This window comes from Agelaius phoeniceus, chromosome 8 (genome assembly GCF_051311805.1).
Source record: "Agelaius phoeniceus isolate bAgePho1 chromosome 8, bAgePho1.hap1, whole genome shotgun sequence".
Classification (NCBI taxonomy): domain Eukaryota; kingdom Metazoa; phylum Chordata; class Aves; order Passeriformes; family Icteridae; genus Agelaius; species Agelaius phoeniceus.
The window spans coordinates 34,090,368-34,110,049 of NC_135272.1; the positions used below are offsets into that span (position 1 = coordinate 34,090,368).

Genomic DNA, 19,682 nt, shown 5'->3' on the forward strand with positions numbered 1-19,682 from the left:
CAATGAGTAATGCTGTCTCTGGGAAATGGAAGTGAAAGCTACTCTGTTCTTGTCAGAATAATAATGGATATTGTGCTGGCAACTGTTCTCCTGCACTGCACAACTGCATAAATAAAAGGAATTGGGAAAAGCCAATACTGGAGTAAATAAAGGGGGTAAACTGCTGCTTGCAAATACGTGATAATTGGGTTTGGTGTTTCAGCCTGGGCAGTGAGAACAGGATAAACACAGTGTCTAAATCAGAAGTGATTTCAACCCCACTGATCCTCATCTGTGGAGAGAGGCTCTGGGGAGAGGCTCTGGCTGTTCAGGAGGCTCAAAGCAGAAACATTTTAAGAAGTTGAGCATCTCTACATGAGATTTTACAGCCAGAACCAGACTGAAAATGGCCTTTGGCAGCTCTCAGGTTTAGCTCAGTACTGGGATATCCCAATCCTGGGCTATCAGCTCTGCCCCCCACTCTTGTTGCAAGCAGAAGGAAAGATGCCAATGGGCATTCGAGTACATCCCTTTATTTTTCATACAAAAGACCCCCACAGACACATTACTTAGTTAAGCAAACTAAATATTGTCATACATGCAAAACCAAGCAAATGTATAAGCAGAGAAACGCTTTTTTCCTGTCCTTATACCAACACTAGCTATTATCTATAATAATGTTTAGATAAAAATAATACAAATAGGATGTCTATTTCCGGGGACATGTTTATCTCTAATTCACTTTCAAGAGAAATGTGATGCTTCAGCACATTCACACAATCACAGAATAAGCTGAGTTGGAAGGGACTCACAAGGAACATCCACTCCATCACTTGACAACCCAAATACATTTTATGTACATATAATATATTACCTTTATTCTGGAGGACCAATAATGTCCATATTGATCCCATACACAGAATCATGCATGAGGGTCACAGACACATCTTTTCTTCACTCCTGAGGAGCACAGTGAATGTCTGCCCTGACATATTTATCACAGAAGTCTGAGCCTATTACTTGGCCAAATTCCCTACATATTTCTTTGAGCTCTTTAAGAGCTGTGTTTATATACCACAAGGCATGAATGAAGGGCTTACAGTTTCTGTAACAGTATTTCAAAATGGCACCAATTCTGTGGGTGATTTTTTTTCTTAACCAGAAGTGGTCAGATCTAAATAAACATTTCTAATTCAGGCTGCTTAAACACACAACCCAAACCCTGCATGTGTCTGTTAACGTGTGCATTCCTCCACAGGTTTTTCTTCACAAGCTGATTAATGAAATTACTGTGCTGGCGACACGGAGAGAGTGAAATGTGCTGGTTAAAGAACAAAATAAGAAACAGGATCCTCAGATTACACACCAAGCTCTGCCCTGATTTGTGCTGTAATCTTTGTTAAGTAAATGAGAGATCAGCACTGGCTTTTGATGCAAGGATCTAACCACCTCTGAAATCACCTTGCATTTCCCCCATATGTACATAGGTCAAGAAAGCTCACGATTTTCCATAAATTACATAAAATTATGTAAGATTGGAGGAATTTTCCCCAGTAATTTTCCCCCCCCAGTGAAAAAGTATACACTGCAATAATGTGGACACCAATGCTAAGTGTTACCTGTTTATTTCAGGGAAAATTAGTGAGCAATTTAATATTGGGATCAAACTAATATTCCAAATTTACTTGTCTTTGATATCCCTTCAGCAAAATAGGAGCAGTTATCAACACAGCTGATATCTCTAATCTGTATTATACAAGTGAGCAACACTTTATTGCATTTTATGGGAAATTCTGCAAGTAGTAATAATAATATTGATGAAAAAGGCAAAATGTTTCAGAAAATTACAAATGCCCAAATGCATGTAGTGCAACATGCTGAGAGAAATGTTATTCATTAATATTTATTGGGTAAGAAAATATCTTTGGATGAAGAATGCTACAAAAACATTATCATCACCAGCATACTTGTCCCTGTAGAATATTTTTCTGTAAGCCATATTAGGAAACTTCTACTTATCCAAACCTCTGGAGGTATTTTAGCTACTAATCTGGATGAATTAGGTCACTCCTGCTCAGTTATTCATTACACAATAGAATTTTCTTCCCTGAACTCTCTAAAACAAAAGTTTCCATTTACAAAAGTTCTAACATGAATTTTGCAATTTTGCTGAGAGTCTTTTCAATGACTGCAAGCAGAGAAAAAGTTTTGCTGAAAATGAATTGATTCTCCTGTTTAGAAATTCTCCTTCCTTATCAGCCTCAGCCCCACTTTCTCAGTATTTCAATCAACTCTCAGGGGTAGTTTTAGAGCATAAGGGGATGCAGCAAGAACGAAGGTACAGCCCAGGATGCACAGGTGATGCTCACAGCAGGTCTGCCAGTGCAGAGCACTGGAGCACAGCAACACCCACCTGTATTTATGGGTTGTTCCATGGCTCAAATCCTCTCTGGAATATGCACTGCATTGAGCTCCTGATTACTCCTTTAAACTGAAATGCTTTGATGACTGTTAAATCATTGAGAAATTGTAACGGAAGCTCTTGAGAAACGCTGTTCTTAATATTCAACAGATTATTGATTCCTCTGGTGAGGAGCAGCAAAGTAACACCAGCCCCAGCCTTAGTTTAGGCAGATTTCCCTCAATTAAATACAACAATAAACATCATATCTGCAATAAGGGACAACATCCATCACCCCCAAAGAATCCTTCAATTAACAACCACAGACCCCCTTTGGTACATGGTATTTAAAACAGAATTCATGAGCTCTCTAATTGATGATAGGTTATTGGATAACCCTTGTTAATTATAGCTACACAATGTCAAAATTAATGATTTTCCCACCCCCTTTCAACTTGAGAATGAATTCATAACTTATATCAACTCACAAAAGACGTGCAATTAATATTGTCAGTAATCATTTCACAAAAGAGATTTGTTAAAGGCAGGCATGTGGACACAATTAGTGTATCAATTAATGTTGCTGTTACTTGATCTATAAATTATTGAAAAACTCATAGCTACTGCAAGGAAACAAAGCAAATCCACTCCCAGTCAATGAAAGAAGCTACTCTGTTCATTACTCTTTAGATCAAATTTCAATTTTGCTGGATTCCATGAATCTTAGCTACATCATCAGAAAATTAAATGAACCTATACCAATATGACATCTTGAAATGCCTCATTATGATGATGACGCTTTAATTGTTGGTAGTTGATCACAAAGTTTTTTAAAAGAAGATAATTCATTAAAAAAGTAGTCCACCATCACTATCCAATTCATTGAAAAAGTAATCCACCATCATAGCAGTTATCAATTTAAACTGAAGTTCCAACCTGGAAACAGCTGCAAAAACTGCACCAAGATTTCTGTGTGTCAGCAAAACTGTAACTTTCACATCCATCAGAAACCTCCATTCCACTCTGGGGTTTAGCAATGATTAGTGCAAAGACTGGATTCAAATGAGATCTAAGAAGCCCAAAACAGGACTGAGGTAGCATCAGGCCCCTCTGATGGAAACTGACAATGACAAAACGTAACCTCCTTTAAAGGCTTCCTATCCCCAAAGGCTTTTAAACTAACTAGGTAGCTCCTGTTTGATCTTAGTCTGACAAGAGTTCTGCTCCTGGGGATGCAAAGGTTTTCCTTTAGATAGTTAGACAGACCCCAGCCTCTCATTAGTGCTTAAAAGACCCAGGAAATAGATGTGACTCTGCCACAGGCCCAATCCGCACGCGAACGATCCTGCAGCCACTGCTTTCCTTTTAATCAGCACTCAGGAGAGATAAAATGGGACAATTAAGCTTTTTGCCATCGTGATCCCAAGAGGATCAGACTCACATCTCCCACCTCCGAGCCGGCCCTGCCACGCAAACCCCCCTGGTGTGAGCTCCTCACCTGGCATGAACCAGCTCTCCCTCCTGGAGCACGGCTTGGGCACCTGGATGTCCATCCAGCCTGGACACAGTGCCCAACCCCAGGCCAGGACAGGACCTCCAGCTGCAGCAGAGCACGTCCCACCCTCCCTAAATGTCCCATTCCTACTGGCTGGGTGCAGCAATCCCCAGCTTGGCGCCCTGCCTGCTCTGAGCTGCTCCCAGATGCCACGTGCTTCCCACACGCTCTGGAAACCCAATAAGCAAGGAAATCTCACCCAAGGGGACCTGAGCATCAACCACCATCATGCTGAGTGCCAACGAGCCCAAGCTCCTCTCTGAACGTGCTTCCATTCTTTACAAGCCCCTGTCATTTTGAAAATTGACTCAGAAGTCTTATAACGGGGATACAATGAGAGATGGAATTGCAGAACAAGCCCTAAGCTTCAAATAGAAAAATTACAGAATTTAAGTGCAGGAGGAAGAGATTAAATCTCTAGAAAAGTCCCCATGCCTTTTCCCCACACACAGATCTGTGCTAGAATCTGGTAGCCTGGTTCACTTCTATACTGACCTCCCATTTCAATTTTTCTGTTCAGCTAATTTTGCAAGAAGGGATTTTCCCAGGCAGTTATCAGTGTGAATTCAACATCAATGCAACACATTTCCCCCAGAGAGGTTTCTAAATCAATTTTAATTCCGATAGGCTCAAGTAAATGTTTTCAATTTGATTCAATAATCTATACACACTTACAACAAGGCTTTTCCCCCATGTACTACAAGACAAACATGGTTTATGTTTCTAACAACTCTGGCTAATAAAAAACCTCTAATTTCCTATCCTGAATGATACAAACGCACAATTTTTATCCACTTCTTAATGAACCAGATGACATAAACAAACAAAATAAGATCAGCATTTAAAGTGCATTAGTTATACCATTAATTCTCTAAACACTTCTTAAAGAACACATGACTTCTGGCAAACTCACCAAAAAAAAAAATTGTATCACCAAAAAAAGTCCTCAAATTGAGCTTTCTAAATCTCCTGAGAATTTTTCACCATTTCCACTTAGAGAGCAGCATGAAACCTCTCCAGGATATCTTTTAAAATGTGAGCAAAAAAGATAATTACAATGAAGTTACCAGCAGATATCAGCAAGAGTGGCATGAAGATTAGGGCTGGAGGTGGGGGATGGCAGAAATATAATCCCCTCTAATAACACCTAGTGCACTGTAAGCCTGTAAAATGGAATAAAGTGGAGGAAGGAGGGCTCTGGAGGTCAGGGTGAAACACTGCTCCTCGAGGGACAAGGAGCTTCACAGCCCAGGGAGGAAAAAGTGACAATCTGCAGAGGAAGGGAGGTGCCTGGCTCACTTCTGTTCCCATAATGGTATTTCCAGGCCAGTTAAAATTCCAACCCCTCTTCCAGGAGTGTGACCAGAAATCACTTCTAGAGCCCACCCAACCCTGGATCCATCAGATCAATAGGGGCTGAATGCAAGGCAAAATTTGTACCTGATTTTTCAATAGCCTGCTTTTAAGGTTATCCAGGGTGATAATGTTAACATACAAAACTACAGTCTGACATGATCGTGTAAATATTGAACTTACCCACAGAACATCAGAGCTCCTCAGCTGTGATTCTGTGCAAACAGCAGCTTCTGAGAGGGTTTTGTATTTAAGTTCTTGACACTGCCTCACAAACCAGCTCAGATAGCAGTGCAGACACTGCAGAGCTGGCCATGACCACAAAGCTCATGGCTGTAAAAACCATGCCTAAAGAGAAGTGTTCCCAAGGGAACTGCTCTGCATGTGCCTACAGAAAGAGTTTTCTGTGTGTGCCCAGCACATCAAAGAAATATTTGGTCAAATCTTTGCACCAGCATTGTAATTTGCCCCATCTGCAGCACAAATCAAACTATTTCCCTGTTATAATCAATAATCAACCATAATCAAACCCAAAGTCAGCAGTCCATGTAACAGAGCCTAAAATCAGCTATATGAAATCCTAAAGAAACTTCAACCACACATTCCACCCTTCTGGCAGGGAGTTAGTCCATCCCAGCAGCAAGATTTTGCATTCAACACTAAATATCATTAGACTCCTCCTGGACTTTTTTCCTAACCTGTCCAGGTTATTAAATTGTTAACTAATGACATCACAGTGGCTTTAACTCAAGGTAGGTATTATTACCACAGATGTACAAGTCACTGCTTTCTTTTTGGCCATGGTACATCAGTAAGAAGAGCTGCTCACATTTATCTGACACTTTATACTTTATATAGTATATATATATATATATATATATATATATATATATATATATATAAAGTGTATATATATATATATAAAGTGTATATATATATATAAAGTGTGTATATATATATATAAAGGATATATTATAGAGAGAATATATATATATGAAGTATATATAAAGTATATATAAAGTGTATATATATATATATATATATATATATATCCATATACCTCACAAATCCTAGGAATTAAGATTTGTTTTATTTCAACACTCCAAATAATAAAAACCACCTTACTGGCTGTTTATGCAGATGAAGAGAACTAAAGATTTAGCTGACTCTAGACAGAAGATTTAGGCTGAGATCAGGAAAGAACCCAGTCCCATGCTCCATCTCCACACTAATCCTCATCCCCTCAGAGTCACCCCAGACCTCCAGAGTGGGATACAAATGTGGGACAGACATTCCATGCAATGCTGTGAGTTGCAGAAGGCAGGAGAACTACCAAAACATGGATAACACAGCAAAAGAGGCCCGCTCCTGCTCTGGATGGAGAGGGATGCATGGCTCCTCCAGGAGTGCAACAAAACACTGAGCTTAAAAAATAAAAACCACCAGAGCTGAAAAAATAAAAAACACCAGAGCTGAAATTTCTGTTTATACAGCAAAGACTGATTTCCTGGGAATACTCAGTTCCATTGCATAATCAAACTCATTGATTAGCAACATAAAAAACTTCATGTTAGCACTTGCTACCTGCCACTGCTCGCAGTTAATGAACTTGGGGAAAAAAAGGGAAAAAAAATCCCTGTTTTTCACGTGTCCATCACTCCCACTATAGGGAGGAGGGCTCCTTTGTTGGAACACAGGGAAGTGCATACAACTCAATGACAAGTAAATGAGCACACCAAGTTTCTTTTGACTGTGGTTCTGTGGGATTTGAATGGCGCACAGTGTGTGCATTGTGTACCTTGTCTGTGTGAAGCGCTCCCTGCCCCAGCCCTGGGATGGCTGATGGGATGGATGCACTCATGCTGGGGATGTGCCACTGCCGTTCCCTGTCCCTTCCAGCTCTCCACACACTCACATCACTGCCACACAACATACTTTATACTGCCCCTCAGCACTGAAGGTGATTTTCAGAATTTCCATTCGGGGGATAGAATCAGATTTTGGGCAGAGAAGTGTTCAGCTATTGTGATTTATGGAAATGTTTTTATAAGTTGGATGCTGAATATTTTATTAGCATAAACATCAAGTTCCTAAAAGAGTTGTTTGCTGGTTTCAAAAGTTTCAGCCTCCAGCAGAAGAAATAACATAGGAGACACACATCAAAAAGATGTTATCCATATTGCAAAAAAAATGACAGTTTTTAATTTACTGCCTGCCCCCAAAAACTGAATGATCATACAACCAAACCACTTTATTTGCCTTAAACGTCTTAGATCACATTCTCATTTACATCAAAGTTCCCCTTTTCTTGCCTTTCCCAACTGGAGCTTTTTAATCTTAAATGAATCATTTTTGATTTGTGAGTGTAGGCCTAGAGCAGTCATAAGGTTTTTAAACTATCTTCCTGAACAAACACTTGAAATTTTTTAATTGCTGTGTTTTCTACAAACTCTAGGATAAAGATTTCTGATACAAAAGCCAAAGGGAACACAAGGCCTTAGTAAATGTTTTGGTAGAATTGCTGCAATAAATGGTATTGCTGCCCAGCAGTTCAAGTTTACTATGAGTAAAATTTACATTATACATTATAAATTTGCATTATACATGAGTAAAATTGCATTATACATATATAAGTAAAGATGAGGGCGTTTTTTGTCTTAGGAAAATGAAAAAAACCCTCATAAGTAAATGGCTAAATGATACATCCACAGAAAGAAACAGAATTACAAACTCCAGAGCTCACATGAAAGTTCAGATCTTGCCGTGTTGAGTATTAAAACTATTTAGTATGATTATTTTCTTTTTGCTTTACTTTTTTATTTGAGTAATTAATATTAAATCTGTTTTCTATCTCAGTTTCATGTGTATGTTTAAAAAAATAACCAAATATGGCTACACAGAGCAGCAAGAACTAGCACTACAATTTAAGGTCTTGGGCTCCAAGTTCATCAGTACTTAAAACCATAAGCAATAAAAATACTAATAAAAATGTAAGGAGAAAAATCTCTACAAAGAGTCTTTAAACAAGCACAAGCACCAAATTCATATGGTCCCATTTCTCACACTTACCACTCCAAAGAACTGCTCTACAGTTTGAGGCAAAATTGTAAATACAAATATGAACTAACCAACCATGCATTTCTCCACAGCTTCTCCTTAATTTTGAGTTTTCTTCCTCCTCATTTATATTTTCCTATACCAGATTAATTAATCTCTCCACAGATCGCTACTGAGTTCTCTAACTTCACAAAGTGTCAGTAAAATTCAAACTCCAGGAACAGAAAGTGCATTTGAGCTCTGGTTAGTTTAAAACAAAGCAGAAAAAAAAAACATTAGAAGAAAATGTGTTTATCAACAGAGAAAAAGAAAAGTGATCTTTTGTTGAGTAATTTTAAAAACAGTATTTCTCTTTGTGAACCATAAATAATATGCTAATTTTTTCTCATCTTTCAAAAGGATATGTTTTTTATGTTAGAGAATCAAACTCCATATTTCTGCAGCAGACTTCCACTGAGCTTAACAAATCCCACTTTCACTGAGCACACAGATAACAGAAGAGCCACAGATGTGCCAAAGGTGGCTGATGTAGGAGCTGATTTAAGTACAAAACACACACAAATAAAGAGAAATGAGTCACTACCTTTCTTTTTGGAGTCTTTCTTTGTGCTGGTTTTAACAGCCACTTGAAGTTCTGTCTCAGTTGACATCCTATATCCTTAGTCCTCTTCACACAGATCCAGGATCTCGGTCAGGCTCATTTAGAACGTCTCTCCAAGAGAATAATTTAGCCTTTCAGACACTATAACCCAAACAGTTCATCTCATTCACTCCTTTCCAGTGCTGTTAGGGAAGGAAACAAAAAGGAACAGTCATTTTCTGGGTTTAAAACATGAAAGGAGAATAAAAAAGCCAAACCATTGCAAGGGAGGAACACATGAAGTTCTCCATCTACTGAGCCAGTTGTCCACGATTTTAGATGCTTAAGCATAATTATCTGTGACTACCTCAAACATCTGTATTAGAGGTGTTTTGGCATATCCAAGGTGCCTTCACAGCCTAGAGACACTGCTCAGGGGATAGAGAAGACCAGCACTTCTGGACCAGCAGCTGGAGGACAGAGACCACAATGCAGGAAGTAGCTGGAAGTGCCACCAAAAGCAAAAAAACCTGCAAGGACTCAATTTTTAAATGCACCAATTCCATATTGCCAGAGAGTAAGTAGAGATTTTTACTCCTCCAATTCTCTTTCAGTGCTTTCATTCTCCTACTTGAACAAAGACAAATGAAGAATGTATTCATTGCTCATGCTGAGAACATCATACTTTGCCACTCCTCTTGCTTATGAGAATGTTTCCAGTATAAAAGACTCTGTCTCCACACAAACAAAGCTGTAATTTTAACACCCATCTAGTAATCTTTCTTGCAAAGATTTCTGAAAACAGTTAACTAAACCCATGAAATATAAATGGGATAGGTGCAAAAAGATAACATCTAGAGAGAAAACATTTAGGGAGAAAGCTGTGTATTTGCTGGGGACAAAAATGCACCAGGTGTGAACCCACAGCAGGAATGTGCTGGAGCACGATGAGGGAGGCAGGACTGGGGATGTCAGGGCTCTGGAGGCAAAGAACACACAAAGAATAAACATCTAAGCCAAAAAGAACCCATTGCTCCAATTCTCACTGCTGCTCCTTCCTGCTTTGAGGGATGAACCACTTACTCCAGCCAGTCTGTCGAGGGCAGAGGACCAGACTGTCCCTGAAGCCATTTGTCAGGATGTTCCCCAACCAAATGCATCTTCTTACTGCCCTTTCTTTTTGTGAGAAAGTTCTCATTATTAGCACAATTACAGAGAAGTCCATCTGGCCTGTTGGAACAGCTGCCCGCTTATTAAATAAGCATTTAATAAAGATATTAACCCAGCATATCAGCTGGTTAGATGGCCAGAGATTAACTGCAGTTAGAGTTATTTACTAATGTCCCTTCTTTGTCATTTAAGAAAGTAACAGACTGCAAACACTGGAATAATTTTGACACTTGAAATCACTTTTCACAGTAAGGGCTGTGAAGCCACCAGTACTTTCAAATCCAGGCTCTTTTAACATTTTAAAATGCTTCAGTAACATTACACTGCCATGCACCGTCTGAAGTGATTTAATATTGCTGAAGTGTGTCAGGGGCTTTCTTTAATAAGCTCTTCAAATCTGTCTGTGTATTATAGAATATTCAAAGATAGCTTTTCAAAATCTGCTGAACTGATTTTGAAATACAAAATTCCCTGTTCCCCCCTCTGTGGAATCTGAATAAGCACCGCATGGCAAAAAAAAAAAAAAAGGAGGCAAAAAAAAATAAAGCAAGGCACAAATTGAAAGTTGCAGTGCTTGCTGAACACACCTGCTTGGTGTAACAGACCTAAATAAACCAACAGCATCTCGATGAAGCTTCTCAGCTGAGGAAAGAGAAGGGAAGGCCAAAGCAAATGAAGGCTGGTCAGGGAGGGAACAGCCCCTTGGTGAGGTTTCCAGGAGCTCTCTGGCCAGGCCCATGGACAGGGAGCTGCCTCTCCCCAAGCACAGCTGCTGGAGCAGTGCTGGGGGGAACGCCCTCACCCTCCTCACTCACGCTTCAAATCCCCCCACGAGCAGGGAGAGGAGCTCTGAGCAGAACAGATGTCCCTCACAACCCCCATCTCCTTCCCCTCCCCCTGCCTGCAACCCAATTTAATAATATTTAGTTTTACAGCACAGTAGGGATGCATCAGCCTTTACAGCTCAATGGCACTTACTTAAAGCATCTCTCGAGTCACAGCTGGATTGACAGTTTATATTTCGAGAATTTGGATTTATATTTACCCAAAGGTTAACTGCGTAACTCTACAAGGAGCACTAACATAAGCCACTTCACAAAAGGGAAATATTTATAATAGGTCCACTTATTAAAAAAATAAATTAAAAATAAATACCAAATACCCCTGGGGTCCGTAGTTAAGCAAGTTTTAATGTCTTAGAAGGCCATTGTGGCTACAAAGCATCAGGAATGTCATCTCCTGTTGTCAGCTATTTCCAACAGGACAGCTGAAATAGTAGCATCCGAATGGCACTGAATATTTTAAAGTAACAACATATGACTGCTATCTCATCTGTAACTCTCCAGAAAAGCTATATCCCCTCGAGGCTATCCCACTGAGTAATATTTTTTAAAATAAATGCATGTCTGTTTTTGGACAGGTTCACATATTGATTTACTTTCAAACCTAATCAGGTCATACTCTCGCAGGCTCATAGATCCTTGAATAAAGTAATAGGTATCTTTGTAAAGGAGCACATAAACATCTGTCAGACACCAGCCATAGTTCAAACTGAATTTGCTACAGAGACAATTCCTCCAAAAGTATAGGTCTTTATGTAAGCCACATTAGTAAACTTTCATGCACTGTCCATATTTCAGCCGTTTATTACCCAGATGAGAATGGCAGTCAATCTGCTCCTCACCGCAACAGCTTTCATTGTCTCCTCCAATCTAGGTCACCGTTGTTAAATACCACAGCCTCCCAACTGTGGCAAGGACTGCAGCATGTGTTTTATCAATGAGATGCTATTTGCTTTGATCACTTCTGCCACAATTCTCTCCCTGCTCTAAAGACAAAATTTTGTTAGCTGCGTTTCCAAAGAAAAAAATAAATTAAAAAAATCTACCGTCTTACACATATCCATCCACTCTAACAATCTCCTTGTGTGCCTTGCTACTGCTCCAGCTATTGCAATGTTATGTGCATGCCTCAGCTTTTCCTAAAGAGGATTCTGAGCTCTTCGTTTTAACAAAAACCTGACATTTTCCGTGGCCTTATTAAGTGGCTACAGCAGGAACACAATCAGCGCGTTCTGGAATTAACCAGTTCTTAATTCCAGGAGTAGTTCTTAAGCCTGTGTTCTCTATTACTCCTACGCCAGCACAAAACCTAAAGCCTTAGCAAAGAAATATTTCTGTAAATTCACTTTGCAGTTAGGATTAACACAGGTTGGACCCTTTATGCACAGGGAAATTAGTCCCAAGCTCCACTCACCTCCCCCACACGCCTGTGAAACAACAATTTCTGTCAAATCATTTGTCTTTTCAACCACGCTTCAGTGAGCTCATGTAGGGGTTATTAGGAGACTTCCCTTGGCCCAAGTTATGAAGGAGGTCAGACAAGATGATCATAATACTTCCCCTCTGGCTTTCAAATACATGAATTAATTAATTTTCTTTGGGACTTCAAAACTTAAGAAGTTCCCTCCCCTGAAACCAGTTTCCATCTGCTTATATAAAAGAAAAGCAGTCTCAGAAAGGATTTGTAACTAAGCCCTGGCATTCCCTAGGTATTTAACTTCTCCACAGCCACAAAGTGGGATTTGACAAGAGGATGGTACCTCCCAAACACTGGTTTGACAAAACAAAAGCTGTGCTCCCATCCTTAGCTCCTGCTTTTATGCCTCTGGAGTCCTGCAATTAATTTTTTCTCCTCCAAAGCTCCCAACATAATCATGTTGATGCCCGTGGTTTTACAAGTGTTAAGCAAAGCCCAAACATACTAAAAGGGTAAAATGTAAGCGAAAACAGGAGTGAAAAAAGCTGTGATCCTGGAAAACTAAAACCAGTTCAAGTGTAAGGGTCTGCAGTCCTGGGAGAAAACGTTACTCATCCACTTCGCACCTGCCCTCGAAGCCTAACACAGAGAACAGCAGTGGGACCACACACAAGCAGACAATGGAAAACCCATCCTTGCCACCAGTGCTCTTTGTACCCTCCAGGGAGAGGGGCCAGGAAATCCTCTGGTGCTGCTCACACTGTTTTGTACTCATCAGCTCATTTCCCCAATGGTCAGGGCTGGCGAACATCAGAGGATTCATCTGTCACAGCAGGCACTGCACTAATTCCAACCAGGAACCCAAGGGACTGATCCAAAACCCACTGAAACACTGCAGCTAACAAGGCCTGCAAGTAAGGACTAGAAAAGGAGGAAGTTGAGGTAAAAGAGAGATTAAGACACTGACAGAGAGGAGAAAATGAGGAGGAAACAAAAGCAAACAGGAGAGCTGCCGGTGACACTTCATTACAGCAAATTCTGTATGGTGTTTAACAGGACTGTGCACTGAAATTCTGGCTGCCCTGCCACAGAAAACAGCCTCTGTTGGATTGTTCATGGGTCTGTCCCTCTCCTGTGTTTTGCCATTTGCCCCCAGAACAGCAGAATGCAGTGCTTCCAGTGGAAAAGCCAAAGGAGTCTCCTTTATGGCACTCCATGCCGAGCGCTGCCTTTTCCTGCCATTTCTTTACTGGTATTTCTGCAGCCTGTAAAGGTGAAAGGAGTTTTACTGTTGACATGCACAAACTGAGATACTACACAAACATTTATTCCCCTACAAACCCTCCCCTGGAACCCAGCACCCTTCATCTCCCACTCACTCCCTAAATTAGAAAGCTTTTTAAGACTCACAGCTGCCTCCTGATCTCGTATTTAGTTTTGTTTGCTCTAAAATGAGCATGTGTTTCCCTCCAGTCCTGATTTTCTATCTATTATGATAAAGGAACAGTTTTATGTCCTTTATGCAGTTTTCTGTACTATGTCTGTAGTGTCTTCCAGAACAACACTGCAAAATAACCCTTTTTAATTCATCCAATATCAGAAAAATACCTAGTACTCCAACCACAGCATTTAATTTCCCTTAGTATTTAATTGCTGTAGTTGACTGTATTCATAAAATACTTCTCTTATCTCCGGGAAACAAGAAGCTCTTTTTTAAACAAAATCCTACATGTAACTTAGGCTAATAACACATTTTATTAAGGTTATTGTGGTTTAAACTATGCTTCATTTTTCTGTCTCTAGGGCATCTTTCAGGCATGTTACCCAGTTCCTCAGATGGGGTAAATAGCACCACTGAAGCTGATTCACCACTGAAGAGCATCTTGGCAAAAAACTGACCTATAAAATATTTCTAAAGTAAGATTTTTATTAGCATTCCAACGATGGCAGGAATAATTACTGAAATTCCTCCTGGAAATCACTCCATGTCGTGGTGAATGCTGCACTCCACTCCACCAATTATTCACCAGAAGTGCTGTGAATTTTCTACTCACAGAAAATGCTGACCAGATTAAAAAGAAGCTTTTCAAAGGAATGAATTGATTTCATCAACATTTTTAATGGCAAATTACTAACATTTCATTTTAATATTCCAGTTTCTATTTTCTATTATACAGGGCAGCACTCATGCAACAAAGGCAAAATAGAAGACATGGACTTGCTTTAAAGGATTTTTGAAATATTAAAGGTATGGGATTTGAATTCAGGAAAAACTACATCTCCTCTGCCCAGGGAATGCAACTCCAGCCCAGAGAGCTGAAAACCAGGAACAATCCCAGTGTGCTGCAGGTATAGATACAGCACTCCTCATTCCTTTAAATGCACTTTCTGACTCAAAACTCCACTCAGAGTGCTTTTGTAAGCTTTAGCAGGGTATCACATCAAAAAGGAGCAGGCTTAAAAACTCCCCATCATTCCTCTGATACCACATAGCAGATAACAGAGGAAATAATTCAGATGGGACTAGAGATTGCTCAGTGAAACTGAATTACCTAATGCTTTTCCCATAGGAATTGCTCTACTCCAAGACTTCACTACTCCCAGATGCCCACACACTGCTGACCCTGGAGCAGAAAAGAGAAGGGATTTCTGATCATGCTTTGCAAGAACAAACAAGAAACCAAAGCCACAGCCACTCCAAGCACAGGCACAGCCTGGCTGTGACCCGAGCCCCAGCAGCAGAAACTGCCTCACCTCCACTCCAGTCAATAAAGTCACACCAGCACAAAATCAATGGCCTTGCATTTGACTCATATTGGCTAATTCCATTGATTTTAATGGAGTTGGAGTTACACCAATTTCATGCTGGTGTATCTGCATTAGTGTCAGAGAAGTTATGCCAGCATGACTGATGTAAACAAGAGCAGACAAACCAACCCCTCCATGGCTAAAATTCAGTGTCATTAACTCCAAAGCCACAAGAAAATGCAGATCTGTACATTACCCAAGCAGGGCCTTTGGAATTTATTTTTGCAAAGCGGAAGAACAGCACTTTTGTGATCCTCTCAGCACCAAAGAAACAGGGACTAAGAAGGCAAAGGGGACAAAGTACACAGTTGGGATCACGGTATTCTGTAATTAGAGCTGTTAAATGATTACTAAAGTGCAGTGGTGCAATCATCACACTGGAGGAAAGGGAGAAGTGTGCAGTCAGGAGCATCACCAGGGAGAAGGTAAAAGCAATGTCAGACACCAGGTTTCATATTGGAATGCAAATTCCTCACAATCAGAATCTGTGTCTTTTAATTGGAAGAAAAGGTTATGGAATTAAACATCCCGCATCCTGGACAGCTCAGCATGTTTTGAACTGGCACAGTAAGTTGAAGGAATCTTGTTCATCTCCTGTCCTTCACAGAAATATCTTGATTCAGCTCTGGTTTTTGTTCAATTTCTGGATCATTTTCTTAGTATTTCAAGTGAGACTGAACTGAAACTCACCTTCTCATTCCTTTTAAATAAAATAACAGCACTATAACTTAAGCTATACTTTGAAATCTGAAGTAAAGTTTGGAGAGATGCCTTACACTGACCTTCTTAAAGGATGTGAATTTTGCACCAACTGTTCCAGGTCCCTTAGAGAATTGTTCAGCCACAAGAGTTGACCTGTACACTGTGCCCTTCCATTCTCTGAAGCTTCCTGACACTACAGCAAAGCAAAGCAAACCCTCCAAAGGCCAACAATAACAAAAAGCCCCTTTGCCAGGATCTTTGTTCACTGTTATTTTTCAGCACTCAGCCCTTGTTCCCTTGACTGTTAAGTATTAGGAGAACTGATCAAAGGAATTCACCTTGCTGGAAATGGACTTTTGCTTTATTACCCCAAACTCAACCACCTGACTCCTACCAAAGTTCATTGTCTAGCACAGCAAAGGGAAAAAAGCAAGAGGCTTCTGGGACTGTATGAAATCACACAAACAGGCAATAATTACTTCTACATTCATGTTCACAACCAACAAATATCAGTATTTGTCAAGTGAGCTAAGTGTGGCTTTCCAGTACCTGAAGGGAACCCACAAGGAAGACTTTTCACAAGGACATTTAGTGACAGGACAAGGGGGAGCAGCTTCAAACTGACAGAGAGTAGGTTTAGGGCAGAGATTAGGAAGAAATTCTCTCCTGTGAGGGTGGGGATGCCCTGGCACAGGTTCCCAGAGAAGCTGTGGCTGCTCCATCCCTGGAAGTGTCCAAGGCCAGGCTGGACAGGGATTGGAGCCACCTGGGATAGTGAGAGGTGTCCCTGCCCATGGCAGAGGGGTTGAAACTCAATGAGCTTTAAAGTCCCTTCCAAACCAGGCCATTCTGTGATTCTCTGATGAGTTTTAGCAGCAGAATTACTTTGGACCATTCCATTTGAATAGTTCAGTTTTCAAACCCCTCCTGAAGGCAATCCCACAGGATTGCTGGGATGGACAGCAGGCAGGCTCCTGCATGACACCAAAGAGAAGTATTTGAGGACAGCTGCTAGATTTTCCTGGAGAAATTTCAAATAAATACTTTGCTTGGAATCACTTATCTGTTCTCATCTCATTTGTATCTGATTAGGTTATACACTGCTCCTCAAATGCCTCTGCTTTCTATCAGCAGGAGTATGAACCATTTTCAAAGAGAGGAAGCATCCTCCCTAAAAAGTTTCCATGCATTTTCTGGTTAGAGGTAAAATCAGCAGCATTTCTGGGTAATAGCAGACAGTGCTCTTCCCACAACTGGAAAACATACTAAAAGAAGAAGCAAAGCCACACGACTGTCTAACCCTTGGAACTGTGTGGGCCAGGTGTTGTTTGCTGTATCATAATTCCATACACAGAGACATCCATACGGGGTCCCCACTGTGGCATAACCAGGTGTGCATGACCACCTCACACCCTAACAGGATGAAAACCCAGCTGGTCAGGTTAGAGACCCTACAAAAGGAATCACTTCCAGGAAAAAGAACCACCAAACCACTGCCAGGCTAACATGTCAGTGGAAAAAATTTAAAAAGGGTTTGATTATTCAGATGGGGAACTCTTAAGCAGTTAAATGAGTACAAGGATCTGCATGAGTGGTAACACATCAGAAAATAATGCTTTTATGTGAAATATTTTTAAAAAATCACCAAGCAGCATGAGGTGAGGAACCATTCACCTTCCACTGTCATGCTACAGTTTATTCTCTCTTGGAAGCAATTACAGGACAAATGCCAAGCTACAGAAGGTATTTTTCCAGCAGCAGCATCTGGCTTCTTGGCAGACTCCTCAGGCAATTTTATTGGAAGCTTTAGAGATGCTGTTGGGTCAGTCCTGCTTATATTGCTTCAGAACTGTCTGGCAGATTCCTCTTCCTAGATGTCATAATCCTTCTGATTTACCTTGAAGGAATTAGCACACTTTCATCCATTTCAAAAACAGTTGACCTGCAAGGCATTTCAGGGCTGCCTACAGAGACACAGTGAAAGTCACTGGTGTAAATCTGTGTGCCTTTGAACCAGCAGAATTGCAGCACCCAGTGCCTGATGTATCATCAAGGAAACAAGGAAGCCACGCAAACATTCTGTGTTACCAGTAAATCGAGTGCATTCTTTATGATTAAAGGAAAAAAACCACAAGATGCATGAAAGATTTACTAGTTAAAAAAAAGAGGTAGGAATCTGCTCCTTCCAACTCCTCCATAAAGGGCAGGAGGGGAAGACAGAGATGTCCTCTGCTCCCCCCATACCCATCCCTTCCCCCTCGCCAGCCCCAGCTAAGATCTGCATTATTCTGCAGCTGTGATCATGATTAATCCTCACCCAGAAGGATGAAAGACAGGATGCTGGTTCTGCCCGCCCTCTCTGCCTACCAACAAAATCAAGTCCACAACAGAAAGGCTTTCTGTCAGTTTGGGGCTGTCCTCTGGAATTCACACAGAGAAAAGGGACAGAATGCTGTACTAAGTGAATTTATAGTCCATAACACAGGTGGGACCTTCCTACTTATAAAGACTTTTGTGCAATCATTTACATAAAATATACTATATTTAAAAAAAAAATGCAGATGTGCTCACTAATACCACTTGTTTTTTTTTAAGGGATTCCCAGATGTGCTTGGATGATTTTTTTTTTCTTTCAGAGAGGTTTCAAAAGCTCCCACAAAACCCTGTACCAGGTTATTCTCTAGCAAAAAGAGTCCTAATGCCCAAAGGTAAATACTAAAGCAGCAAGTAATGTACTCTATAATTTAATAAAGGACTACAGATCTTGGATTTTCAGTAACAGGAGTATTCATTGAGCAGCCTAAGAGCAGACTGACAGCACTAAGGAAGATACACATATCCAGGTCAAACAAAAAGCCAAACAGAGCTCTGTCATCAGCCCAGTGCAAATAAATCCAACCAGACACAGACTTCAGACTTGGCTAATGTGAATTGACTAATAGAATTCCATTTTAGGCAGGGAAAAACATATTCCGATTGTGAGCCAGCACTGCTCACAAGTTCTAAGTGTAGGTATCACTAGGGCCAGGTGAACCATGAAGTGAACTAATCTGAATTTTATCCATATCAAAGATTTATCCTGTCCAGAAATTACCTTCCCAGATTTAAACCAAGTATTCACTCTCGTTACTGCCTACACCTTTTGGACATCCCTATCCATTAATTAAAATTTCTGCAGAATCACAGTACTCACTGACAAGGCAGCCTTTAAAATGCTGTGCTGTGGCACACACTGAAAAAATCAATTATTTAGGCTCCAGTACATGAACAGAAGTTACTGGCACAGTAGAAACCAAGCCATATTTTAGGGGAGTTGTAGCACAGATTCCCTTGTTTACCAGCTGGTTCCTCTCAAGTGCTGAGCAGTCTCCATGATCAGGTGAACATTTGGATACACAGTAAAAACTGAATTTCCAGTGATGCCCTAGATTTCACTGATTACACAAAAAGAGATGAAAGCTGCACACAGAGGCAAACAGAAGGTTTCCTGGATGCAGCAAAGATCTAAAATATTTTCATGAATTGCCTTTGATTCTACAGTCTCAACAAGGCCTGTAAACTGAGAGAGCGAACAGGAATAACCATCAAATGGGTGCACTTCAGTACAGCAAAGAAAATCAATTAAAACTAGAAGTAAAATGTTGTTCTCCCTTGTACACTGCTCTCCTGAAACACCTGGCACACTTAAAGCAATGTACATTACATTCAAGGCTAATATAGCCTGATGTGAATAAAGCCCTTGCTGTAATGAGAAACAGTTGTTTTGCCAGGTGAGTTTAAAGCCAAAAGGTGAAGAATTCCAAATCCAATTAAAAGGA

The 19,682-nt window shown here is 40.4% G+C and overlaps 1 protein-coding gene across 13 annotated transcripts in view; it reads right to left on the minus strand.

Annotated features, from left to right (window-relative positions):
• The window catches only part of DAB1 (DAB adaptor protein 1), a 413,920-nt gene that overhangs the window by 94,109 nt on the left and 300,129 nt on the right, over positions 1-19,682 (minus strand). For all 13 annotated transcript variants that reach the window (XR_013183324.1, XM_077182569.1, XM_077182563.1 and 10 more), the window contains one exon: positions 8,929-9,128. Coding sequence is in view for 12 of the 13 variants with exons in the window: in XM_077182569.1 (XP_077038684.1) it covers positions 8,929-8,995 (67 nt within the window). In the remaining variant the exon portion in view is untranslated. The remainder of the gene's footprint in view (positions 1-8,928; positions 9,129-19,682) is intronic.